The sequence below is a fragment of the Colletotrichum tamarilloi genome (genome assembly GCF_030869305.1).
Source record: "Colletotrichum tamarilloi strain Tom-12 chromosome Unknown Scaffold_1.1, whole genome shotgun sequence".
In the NCBI taxonomy this organism is placed as follows: domain Eukaryota; kingdom Fungi; phylum Ascomycota; class Sordariomycetes; order Glomerellales; family Glomerellaceae; genus Colletotrichum; species Colletotrichum tamarilloi.
This window is the reverse complement of record NW_026849384.1, coordinates 97377-109768: the sequence shown is the minus strand read 5'-3', so window position 1 is coordinate 109768 and position 12392 is coordinate 97377. Positions and strand designations below refer to the sequence as shown.

The 12392-nt window shown below is 55.0% G+C and overlaps 3 protein-coding genes across 3 annotated transcripts; 2 read left to right on the top strand and 1 right to left on the bottom strand.

The window, feature by feature from the left end:
• Positions 1-2555: 2555 nt before the first annotated feature.
• CTAM01_00035 (60S ribosomal protein L33-A) lies at positions 2556-3355 on the top strand (the record flags this gene model as incomplete). Its single annotated transcript, XM_060516089.1, has 5 exons — positions 2556-2580; positions 2747-2756; positions 2922-3017; positions 3087-3187; positions 3258-3355. 5 exons carry the CDS (start codon positions 2556-2558, stop codon positions 3353-3355), a joined length of 330 nt encoding a protein of 109 aa, XP_060388715.1.
• A 1640-nt stretch (positions 3356-4995) lies between these two features.
• CTAM01_00034 (uncharacterized protein) lies at positions 4996-9956 on the bottom strand (the record flags this gene model as incomplete). The annotated part of the gene is made up of 3 exons (XM_060516088.1): positions 4996-9080; positions 9134-9788; positions 9864-9956. The coding sequence occupies 3 exons, from the start codon at positions 9954-9956 to the stop codon at positions 4996-4998; spliced, it is 4833 nt and encodes a 1610-aa protein (XP_060388714.1).
• An 892-nt stretch (positions 9957-10848) lies between these two features.
• CTAM01_00033 (proteasome subunit beta type-7) lies at positions 10849-11809 on the top strand (the record flags this gene model as incomplete). Its single annotated transcript, XM_060516087.1, has 2 exons — positions 10849-10974; positions 11123-11809. 2 exons carry the CDS (start codon positions 10849-10851, stop codon positions 11807-11809), a joined length of 813 nt encoding a protein of 270 aa, XP_060388713.1.
• Between the last annotated feature and the right edge of the window lie 583 nt (positions 11810-12392).

Genomic DNA, 12392 nt, shown 5'->3' with positions numbered 1-12392 from the left:
CCCACTAACTTGGAAGTGGACTGGCGAGTGTCTTTCTCTCTGCCGCATCTGATTTCAGAGTAAGCGACTGCCCTGTCTTGGTTACATAGGTTCTGTAGAGCAATCATCGTGCAACATCCATGCAAGCGTCGCTATTCTATTCCGCCGGTTCGGGACACCATTCTTTGAATCCTAAAGACCCAGGGGCGAGTGAGAACAGCAGGTACTGTACATGCCAGACCCCTGCCCGAAGAAAAGAAATGAAAAGATTCTCGAGCAGATCGGGTACCTCGACTGAAGAGGAGCTAAGGTGCCTCCGTATGCAAGCTGCAGCAGAAATGCTGGACCAACGCCTGTCAGAGCGCACCGGAGCTCCAGAAACATAAAACATCAGAGGAAAATGGGAAAACATTAAAAAAAGATTCAGAGCCCTGCCGCTGCAACTTCAGCCCACCAGCGCACACTTTGCTTCAATGCACCGCGCAGACGTGCAGGATTCGCGGCCCTTGGCAAGTAGGTGACAATATCGATTTCCGCTCGACACATACGACAAGCAGTTCCACCGCTATTATCACTGAGATCAATATCTTTAGAACAAAGTATATTCCTCTACGTATATAAGAAGAACTTTAATACAAAAGGATAGTAGTAATGATATGAGTAGTGAAAGGGGTATTCATCAAGATGAATAGCAGGAAATCGATTTTGTCACCCACTTGCTCGGGTACCTGGTATACGTACAATAAACCACCCCAACTCAGTCACCATGTCAACATAGCATCCACACATAGGTATGACCTCAGATAACTAGGGCCCCCAAAAAAGGGTCCAACATCAGCAAGACTGCCCAGCATTGATGGCTGAACATTTGGATTTTGGCTTGGGCTCCATCTCCGGCCCCAGCTGATGCGGCGGTACTCCCAGTCCCTCTCTTCCAAACGCCGGACACCGCCGAGGCTCCCGATCGGACTTTGCTGCTTATGAGGTCGGTCTGGGTAGCTGAGAAGCGAGGGCGGAATTCAGGAAAGCTGTGGAAAGCGTGGGCCGCCAGCCTGTGTGAAACGGTGCTCCGTCAGGTAACGACAGACCTGTCACACTCTGGCCTGTATCGTCGCCGTGTCGGGCCCAGTTGCATTGGAGAGTCATATCTGTCGCTGCTGCAGGGCAGGCGGATATGCCTATGGTGCGTTTCCTTCTCTTCCCTTCCCTTCTCATCGCTCCGATGTTGTCACCGCGGGGTCTTCCAAGAAGTCTCCATGCCAGCTGCCACAACTCCATTCCGCTGCCGGTCCGGCCAATGCAACTGTGGCATGAAGCTCTACTGCAGACCTGCTGGGCAATCGGCAGAGTTTGGCGGCCAGAAATTGCCGCAAGCCCACCCTTTGAGGCGTTCCAATCGTTGAAGCTGGCGGCTCAACCTGTGCCGGACATTTATTACCACGGCCGCCGCCAGGGCATTTGGAAGCATCTCCGGAGTCGCTCTTGGGTTGGGCCCCCACGATTCGGTCTTCGTCGGTTCTAACTCCAAAGGTCCGAAATTCCTGGTAGGTTGCGTGGGATTATCCGTGGTTCGGTTGACACCTCAATAGTGGAAGATGTTTGAGACATTTCCTGCATGACCATCAGACTTTGTCTCTCCCCTTTCCCCCCCCTTCCTCTTCTTCTTGTGTATACCAAAGAGACGCCGATCCAGTTCAGGGAATCCCGCGAGATTTTGGGACCTGGGTGTGGTTTATACTTGGGACGTCGGACTGCTAGGAAAGGCCGCCCTGCAACTGTCTCACAACTCCGCGGTTTCGGCCGTCCAAGCTCCAACGGATGGCCTGAAGTATTCTGGAACTCCGGTCGAGCCGCACATCTGTTTCCGAGTTTGCCATTCTCTATCGAAAGTTGAAAGTTGGTATAGGTCACCAATTACGGCCGACCTTCACTTCGGCAACCCCCACCCCCGGCAACTGCCTGCTGTATGTAACCAGTGCTGGGCTGAGGAGCTCCGGTGAGGCTCACACATAAATGGACGTTGCGGTGCATCATTGCATTTGTCATTGACGGATTTTCTCCCGCAACGACAAAATCTTATCCGCCGCGGCTGCAAGGCTTCGGGCGAATGAAGGTGCGAGGCAAGTCGGTGTGGGCTGAATAGCGGCAAAGACGCGTCCAGGCCAGACTTGGTCCCGGGTCGGCAGCTGGGCGGGATTGACACCGAGTTGGCCGAGAAACACAAATCCATGAAATGGTAAATTTGGAAACGCCCGGACGGAACGTGGAAGGATGGAAGGCTGACTGCGCCTCACCTGTTGATCCCAGCCACAATAAATGGCTTACCTTATCTTATCTCGAATCATGGATTGAATTGAGGTGGGGTGGAGTCTGCACCTCACCTTAGTCATCTCACGTGCCTCCGCAGCCCTAATTGTGCGCCGACGAAATTCGAAATTGGCTATCGGCCCCCGTAGCGAACATACCGAAATCGCCAACCCACGACGAGCGCCCGGAGTATTAGTCCATCGACAATCCTCTGCCTTCCTTTCTCGAGTCCCTTTGGTTGGAGCGTCGACATACTAACCACCGCCAAAATGCCTTCGGAAGCCGGTCACAGATGTGAGTAATTCGATGTCCAATCCCCCTGCTGCAAAAGTTTGCAATGTCGAACAGAGCCGCGCATTGCCTTGAACCCTGTGAATATGGTCAATCATCGAGCACTCTGAAGATATCACATTATGGTGTTTACATATTATGGAACTTCAACTGACATGATTCTCTGCAGTATACGTCAAGTAAGTTGCACCCAATCGATTTTCTACCCATCGGAACCGACGACGCAACTCGTGGATCTATACGACTGCGCCCATCACCTGGACAAACGATGCCTCAGCGACCCGAAACTTTGCGCGACGAAATGTACTTCAAACCGAAAGAATCGAAACTAACATGCGTTTCAGGGGACGTCACCTCAGCTACCAGCGTAGCCGTCACGTCACCCACTCCAAGACGAGTCTGATCAAGATCGAGGGAGTTGACGACACCAACGCCGCCAAGTATGTCACCCAATCCACGCCTTCCCCCCTCACAACGCCCGACACGAGCGGTGGCTAATATGAGAGCAGCTTCTACCTCGGCAAGAAGATCGCCTACGTCTACAAGGCCCAGAAGGAGATCCGCGGTTCCAAGATCCGCGTCATCTGGGGCAAGGTCACCCGCCCTCACGGTAAATACAGCCTCCTCCGATCGAACACTTCCCCCGCGAAACCGAGCCCTCAGCTAATACTAGGAAACAGGCAACTCTGGCGTCGTCCGCGCCAAGTTCTCCAACCCCCTCCCCACCCGCTCTTTCGGCGCATCCGTTCGCGTGATGCTCTACCCCTCGTCGATTTAAAAAACGGACTCATCATCGGACGGAGTTGGTATTTGAGGATGGATTCTGAATTGGTTGCATCGGTCCAGGCAAGGGCAAGAGCATAGTGCCTTGCTTGCTAAAAAAAGGCATCAAATCAAACTCGTCAAACAACCACGCATGAAGGGCGAAACGCACAACCCGCCGAGAACCCTCCCCCACCCTATTTTTTTCATCGAGACATGGGAATATGATTCTGCGTGATTCGACAAAAGAATGGAAGAGACGTTTGTGTACGGGTCGCGAAGAGTAGCCATTATTGTCGGGGGCTCGAGGACGGGGAAATGAAAAAAAAATCAACAACTTGATGTTGCTGGCCGGCTACACAAACGCGATAACGACGAACGGTAGATCGGGCGGCATTAATGTCAGGTGTTTTCAAAAGACATGGCTCAGCGACGGTATTCAATGGTTTTTGCACAACTTCCATTCGACTCCCTCTTCATAAGCTGCCCGCGGCTTGTCCCCAGTCCTAGTCCAAATGTCTTGCTGCGAAAGCAGTCCCAAAGCCTCCATGTCCAAACTTTGCCAATGTGTCCTTGGGTGATGTACCTCAATGAGAATCAGTGACATACTCACAATACATATTTGGAACGATGCTAATACGCCCAATCTACCCTGCTCAATCTATTCATGTGGACTGTGCGATTCGTGGAAATCCGGGGAAAGAAAGGCTGCCCTAATCTACTGCCATGTTCCCTGACTTTGATATCCCGTCCATCATCCAGGTTAGGTATTCAAAGCATCTCAGGTTTCCATCGAGCATCCCAGGAACCTTTCACTTTATGAGGACAATATCGCAAAGTGTCAAGGAGGTTTCCACTTGCGCCAGCAACCCTATGGTCCCAAAGTTCTCAAAGGACACTTTTAAGAAGTGACGTCAAGGGCATTTCACTGACACGAAGCGGATCCATGGGGGCCGCTCCCACCCCGTCCCGATATCCCGCAGCCGGGATATCTTCCGTCCATCTTCGGCAGATTTACCGCTTCGGTACCACGAACCGGGGGCCTCCGACCGAGGGGAGGTGATCTTCCGAAGATCTCCGCCTGGCTTGCACTTTGTCGCCAGATTGGTTCAAACTCACTCCGATTCAACGCAACGGAGACTCGCCCGTGCGTTGCACATATTTAGATTGACATTGGATTGCAGGGGAGAAACGTAAAACGGAAAAGACCTAGGTGGATACACGAGAACGTGGAAGCTGAACATCATGAGACAAGTCGACACGCATGCGCAAGCGGCTTATCCACCATTCATGTCTACCTTAGGTACGACACGACATCATAACGATGGGACTTTCCAAAAAGAACTCGACATCGACCTTAGAAAGACGAGAGAGAAAAGAAGGTTCGTTTAAGAAACTGGCCCAAGGTGACAGTGGGCATGAACCGACGGGTCACGTCATATAAAGGTGATGCCTTCCAGCCCAAAAACCAACTCATGCAAGTCACAATCTTCAACACAGCTCTAGTATGAATGTTTGATTTTTGTACATTATGCCATACACTATCTCCGCTTCACTATTCCATATGCCCCGTGTTGCATTCCGAAACTCCTAAACCCCGTGGAATGGGGGCCAACAAAGACTCACCAGCCTCAGCACCCTTTACCACAGAATCCATCATTCAATATCCTCCATCGCCCACGCGCTCACGCCCGCCCTCTCGACATTGGCCTTGAGCTTGTTCAGCACAGCCTGGCGCTTGGCCCGCTTCGCCATCAACTCCGACTTCTCCTCCCCGCTGAACCCGCTCAGCTTCTTGCGCGGAGGCGTGCCCGTGCCGCCGCGGCCGCCGTACGAGGCCACGGAGGACACCATGGAGTTACGCAGGGTTCCGGGCGACGCCATCATTGCAGATCGCTCGGGCGAGAAGAGGATGGAACGGCTGTTCCTCTGGGGCGTGACCATTGGAGAGCCCTCGCGGCTGTTGACCGACGAGAAGCGGAGCTTGCGCATCTGGTTCTCGAGGACGTCGATATCGCCGGATCGCTTCTCCACCATGCTGGTCATCTTGCCAATGGTCCGCATGACGGCCTCGACGGTAGGCATGTTGGAGGTGCCCTTTCCAGATGCGCTGTTTGCGGCGGCGATTCTGGTCTTCAGGATCGTCAAGGCCTCCTCGGCTTCGGCGAGGAGCTTGGTGAAGTTTGTGTATTCGCGACGCAGCTCGTTCTGCTGACTTGCCTGCTCGGTACTCAGAGGCAGAGAGCGGCTGATGTCGGCTTGGTCGGGGTCCGTCTTCACCATAATGATCTTCTTAAGATCATCTTGCTTTGATCGGAGGCGAGACATTTCGCGGGCGAGCTCGTTGCACGCCTCAAGCTTCTCTTCAACGTCGTGAACACGACCATCCTCGAGGTCCTGAGCCAAAGATCTGTCAATGACTTCTCCGAGCTCATCAATCTCGCAGAGAACCCAACTGTCTGGGTTCTCGAGATCTTGCTTGCGTCGACCCCCGGCCTTGAATCCGATGTCGTGCCCCATGAGAAAGCTGGCAAGAGAGCGAGCATTCAGACCAAGGGTGTCGATCATCGAGTTAATGTCGCGATACACTGCCTCCACCTGGGCCGGGATGGTCTCCTTGGCTGACGGCACAACGTTTGAGTGGGCGATGAAGTCATCAAGCTTTAGTGTGGGCTCGATCTTGGAAGCAAGAATCTTCTGAATCTCATCATCCTCTTCGTCCTCCAGCGCCCTGGTCTCTTCGGCCTGCCGCCTTTGGCGCGCAAGTCTTTGTTGAGCAATGAAGTGATCATCGTTGGATTTGTTCCCGACAATGGATGACCCCATCTGCGAAGGCTGCTTTTTCTGGGCTGCAAGAATCTGAGATGCCATGCCCGGGGCACTAACCGAACGAGCAGACTCCTGGCGCATGATGCGGCCTGGCACAGCACCACGGACTGGGCTGGGAGAGCGAGGGCTGGTTTGGGACGGTCGGGGGAACATGGGAGCATTGCGGCTCAGGTCACCAAACAACGATGCCCGCGGTCTCTCTTCCTCCGTCCGTGGAACGGAGTAGGTGCTGCTACTAACACCACCGAACGAGCTTTGCGGGGTCATGCCCGCCGTAGGGGTCATCGCCGTCATGGATGGGCTTTGATCCTTGGAGACAATGACGCCGCTGCCCTCAGACTCGTCATCGTCGTCCTCATCCTCAAGATCGGTGTCATGCTCACTATCAGGCACAGTCGGAATGGAGGGGAAGACAGGCTCCTTGGGCTTAGTGAGGAAGTCTGGCGGCAACGGAGCATCGTCTACTGCAGGTGTCGTGTTCTGAGGGGTAGACGACCACGTTGCCGACGACAAAGATTGCTTGGGCATCTTGAGGAAGTCCGGAGCCGCAGCAGGTGCAGTAGATTTCGGCCGTTCAAGCTCCTCGGGCGAGGACTGGTCGTCTGCTGGCAAATGAAGCGCCGCCGAAGGCGTGGCAGACACTGCGGTCTTGCCAGGCTTGGGCGTGAGGAAGTCGGGTGGGAGAGGAGCTTCGTCGGCCGGAGTAGTGCTTCCCTGTGGCTTTGAAGGCTTGAGGAAATCAGGCGGTAGCGGAGCAGCGCTGGCTGCCTTCGTTGACGTTGCCTTTGGCGTAGTAAGGAAATCGGGAGGCAGAGGCGCATTGTCCACTTGAGGTGAAGCCTTACTTCCACTGTCTGAAGGAACATTTCCGGTGCCCGAAGAAGACGAGGAATCACCAAGAGGATATGAGTTTTTGCTAGTCGTATCAGGGGGAAGAGGAGTGCTGGACTCGGTCTTGACCTCTGGTGTCTTCTCTGCCGGCTTCGCAGAACCAAACAAACCTCCAGTCGCTGGCTGAGAAGGGAATCCAAACAAGCCGCTTTTGGGGGCTGATGTTGAAGTCGGTGGGAAACCAAATTTGGAAGGCGCTGGAGTCTCTTTCGGCGTTGTGGATTGGCCAAGGCTGAAGACCGATTTGGGCTTCGGTGTTTCTTCGTTCGATTCTGTGGTCGTTTCCTTAGGAGGAGTCTTCGTCACGGCGCTTCCCAGTGCAGAGCCGAAGTTGCTGCCAAACAGAGAGGATCCGCCAGGGGTAGAAGGCTTCTCATCATCATCCTTGGCAGAGGGATCTGCCTCGAAGGTGGTTCCCAACTTGAAAGGCTGGCTGAAGGGATTGCTAGTCGCTGGGCCAGTCGAGCTCGGGGGAGGGAACGCGGTATCCTTAGAAGCCGTGCCCAGTTGACCCCCAGAGCCGAATGGACTTGACGAAGTCTTGCTGGAGAAAACACTACCACCCTCGTTGCCCTTATTTGCAAGGGAACCAAAGCCACCAGAGCTAGCAAAGCTAGAGAATCCCCCAGACGCAGGTGCAGGTTTGGCTGCTGATGCACCGCCGAACACACTCTTATTCTCGGATGTTCCGAAGCTACTAGGCTGGCCGAACGCCGGTGACGCAGACGTGTTCGCACCAGATGCTCCGCCTGACGCCCATGGAGAGGACTTCTGTCCAAGCGACGACGACTGACCAAAACCGACTGATGAAGGCTGGCCAAACGCCGGACCTGATGAGGAAGCAGCTGGTGTCCCAAAGGCGCTGCCACTGCCGAACGCTGACTTGGGTGCAGCCGATGGCGTAGCAGAGGGGGTCCCGAAGGCGCTTCCGCTACCAAACGTCGACTTGGGTGCATCCGATGAAGCAGCGGAAGGGGCCCCAAAGGTACTACCACTGCCAAACGCTGATTTGTTTGCAGCTGGAGTTGTGGCGGAAGGGCTTCCGAAAGAGCCGCCAGTGCCGAACGCTGATTTTGTTGCGGAGGCCTGAGCAAAAGGAGAGCCAGATGTAGCTGAGCTGCCCCCAAAGGGGCTACCGCTGCCAAACGTAGATCCAGAGGCTGCGGGAGCGGCGGGAGCGGCGGAAGACGTCGTCGCAGCGCCCCATGGTGAAGCCTTAGATCCCAGGGCTGACGAGCCACCAAATGTAGGGATCTTGGATCCACTGGAACCGAACGGTGAGGCCTTTTGGCCTGAGCCCAAGGCGGATGCCGAACCGAAGGCCGGGGTGCTCGAAGGAGCGCCAAATGCTGATGTGTTCGAAGCTGGGGCCGTCACCGGTGCTGCTGCTGGTGTCGAGCTGGATGCGCCCGCAGGGGGCGCGGAAGTATCAACCGCGGCCATGCCAGGGTATGTCGTGCCCTGCCTGATGGAGTCTTCGTAGATAATCCACCATGAACTCAGTACACCCTCATTGTTCAGCACCCACAAACCCGGCACTGGGCCGGGAGAATCTTCAATCTCTTCATCGGCGGGCAAGGGCTTGTATACCTTGTCCTTGGCTGAGAGATCAAGGGCAACACCGATGGGGATGGTGTTTTCATAGCTGTCATTCATGGGCAGAGAGGCACGTTTCGAGTCATCGGCCAGTTCTGTTGTGGTAAAGACGCCGGCGGTGTCGACTGGATGATCAGAAGTCAGGGGTGACTTCGCCCTACTGAGGAGGCCGATGTCTGGGGAGACGGTCGATGCCACGATGAGGAGATCTGAAAGGTTGGGAGGGAATTCCTTGAGCCTCAATATTGAGTGATGAGGCGGCTTTTCGGCGCCAAACGGGTCGACGGGGTCGTTCAGCTTCTGGAAAGTGAAATCTGATGGCAGCTTCCTTGTAATGAGATGGTATACTGAATTTGGCGGGGACTCCGAAGTTGATGTGTGGATGGCGAGGAAAAGATGATTTTCCAGCCAAGTCAGAGACGATACTGTAGTCAATTAGTTCAGCATGGTTGCGCGTTCCGTCAGCTCGAGAACCTACCGTGAGCATTCGACACGTTTGATGGCCGCGGGATCTCGCCCTTGGCCTCACCCTCAGGGGTCATTTGGAAAATGGTCCCGTCCGCCAAGCCCGCCACCAGCTGCTTTCCTTTTGTGCTCCAGCTTATGCAGCTAACCTGTGCTTTCAGAGCATTGCTGACTGACCTCTCCTTCAGGTTCGCCATGTGCAGGTTGCCGTTATTCGTCACAATGGCGCACAGTTCCGCCTTCTCGATCGTGGGGTTCGGGAAGAGCGCCCTCAAAGTTTCGCCGTTCGTCGCAAGCTCGAACGCAGCTTTCGTGGCACCCTGGAGCAGGCTTTCCACTTCGTATACCGCGAGACCGCCTCCGCTCTCGGCGGAGAGGATCAGGTAGTTCTCGTCGGCGCTGAAGGCGAGCTGCGACACCCTCATAGGCATGGGCAGCTTGCCCTGCGGCTGGAACGCGCGGACATCGGAATCGCCTTCCTTTTCACCCTCAAAGCCCTTGCGCACGGAGTCGGTCGAGGTGATGGTGATACCGTCGGGTCCGGCGGCGGCGACGAGGCCTCGGCGGGAGGCGATGCTGATGAGCGAGGCGGTATCGGCGGGTGGCGGGGACCAGGCGGATGTGAGTCGGAGCTTCGCGTCGCCTGCAATCGACTTGAAACCAAGCGCCTGAATAGATTTACATGGTGAGCCTCGAACTTTCAAAAGACAGCGGCATCGACGGTGTCGGTGACCAGATCTCACCTCGGTCTGGATCACCTCCAGCTCGGGGCCTTGAGTCAGTCCTCCTCCTCCTCCGGCCGTGGCATTTCCTTGGTTCGCGAAGCTGAAAGCCATGACTGTTGCGACGTGACCGGCTTGTGGAGGGAGGACGTGTAAGTCAGGGTGGTCCTTCGCATTCGCTGGAGGGGTCGCGTTTGTTGATAAGAGTTTTCCACTTGTGTTTCTTTTCTTTTTCGTCTTCTTGTTGCCCCTCTTCTATATCTTGCTGTTGTTAGGGTGCTTCGCGCTGCACTCAGCTTGGGAGGTGTTGTTGCTTGAGCCACGAGGTTTGGCTATCTTGCTGCTGTCGCAACCGGCAGCTATGGGATAAAGAGAAGGAAAATAGCTGGATGAGGCCTGGCTAATCGCCTCAAATCTGGAAGGAAATAAGTATTATGACGTCCCACACGTGGAAACGCGATGCAATTGGGTGCAAAGCAGAGAGACAGGCGCCAGTCGAGATGCGTAAAAGAATCTTGCACCTTTTGCTCGTCTTTTGGCCTGGGACTTTTTTTGAGGAATGGCTACCTAAAAATTCCCAGTTCTTTGCTTGGCCCATCCCCCCGTTCCCCGGCCGGTCGCCTGCCAGTCCCTCCAAATGTTCGAGTCACGTGCGGTGAGCTTCGGTTTAGCTCAGATCTGGGGCTCTCTCTATCCAATCACTGCTGCCTCTGGCAAGCTCCGTCGAATGTCAGGGTGCCTTGCAGGCGTGCAGGAGCTCCCAGGCCCCCCCAAACAGCGGCAACGACCATCGAAGGCAGCTTTTAGCCTCGTCATCCAGCTCTACCTTACCGTTTACCGCGTCCACCTTCAACCTCACTCGATCCCCACCTCATCTCTCGACGACTTCTCCTCGAACCCAACTTCGACTGCCACGACTGACGACCACAAACTACTTGAACGAATTCGACGGTTTCTTACATACATAGGATAGCGACCGGGGTTTCTAGATAAGGCAGCAGCAACGATGCCCGGCTTCGACTTCTCAAACTACAACCGCAATGCGGCCCTCCACGCCCGAGGTGTCCCCCTCCCCAAGGCGACGAGCACAGGTACCACCATCGTAGGATGCATATTCGACGGCGGTGTTGTGGTCAGTACCCTCCATTCGATTCACGTCTTTGAGCAACGATGGCAACCTTTGGGATTCGCCTGGTTCTGCCCCCCCCCCCCCCTTCTCCCACCCCGATAGCATCCCTCGCCTTCAACCGCAGCAGCTAACAGAGCGAGGTGCACTCTAGATTGCCGCCGATACAAGAGCAACTTCCGGTCCCATCGTCGCCGACAAGAACTGCGAAAAGCTGCACTACATCGCTCCCCAGATTTGGTGTGCAGGAGCCGGTACCGCCGCCGACACCGAGTTCACCACGGCAATCATATCCTCCAACCTCGAGCTCCACGCCCTCTCCACGGGCCGCAAGCCCCGCGTCGTCACCTGCATGACCATGCTCAAGCAGAACCTCTTCCAGTACCAGGGCCACATTGGTGCCTACCTCGTCGTCGCCGGCGTCGACCCCACGGGAACCCACCTCTTCACCGTCCACGCCCACGGTTCCACCGACAAGCTCCCCTACGTCACCATGGGCTCCGGCTCCCTGGCCGCCATGTCCGTCTTCGAGACCCAGTGGAAGCCGTCCCTGACCCAGGACGAGGCCGTCAAGCTCGCCAGCGACGCCATCCAGGCCGGTATCTTTAACGATCTCGGCTCCGGAAGCAACGTCGACGTCGCCATCATTACAAAGGACAAGACCACCCTTAAGCGCGGCTTCGTCAAGCCCAACGAGCGTAGCGCTAAGCTCAAGAGCTACGCCTTCCAAAAGGGCACCACGGCCGTGCTCAACGAGAAGATTATCAAGAAGAACGAGATTGGCCGCTACGTGAGCGTAACGGAGGTGCCGGCCGGTGAAGCGATGGAGGTTGATACCTAGATGCATGATGTTTACGAGGCAACTGGAGGTGGAGGGGTTCTTAAGACGTGCTAAATGAAGTACTCCCATATCGGGAAGATTCTGTACCAATACAATGATGGCAATAGACGAGACTGACGCAAACCGTTTCCCCCCAAAGTGCCAACTTCCCATCACTATTTTGACATGGAACAGCATCGATAATTTACTTAACAGGGGCTTCGATAGCCGCTGACTGTGGATGCTTCCACAAGACTTTGGTCAACATCCATTCCTCTTGACATAGTACGGCCAATCGACCCCTTGCTAGCAGTTCGTGCCAACTCAAAGTGGTTGCTCAACAGTTTGATTTCGAAAAATTTGATCCATTGGCTACACTACCGCAACTGAGTAGGCAGACGCATTTTGTACGACAAAAGGAATCCCCATGAAGTACCCTATGAAGAGAGCCATTGCTTCCCTCCCAGAATAAAAAAGACAAAAGTGGTATATACATAGGAATCAAGGGTATGTTCGATCAAGGTCTGGACACGCAGAAAGGACCCATCACTTTTTTGTCCCTATGTCACAAACCCAGAGCCTCTCCAGGACCCAAATCCCTCGC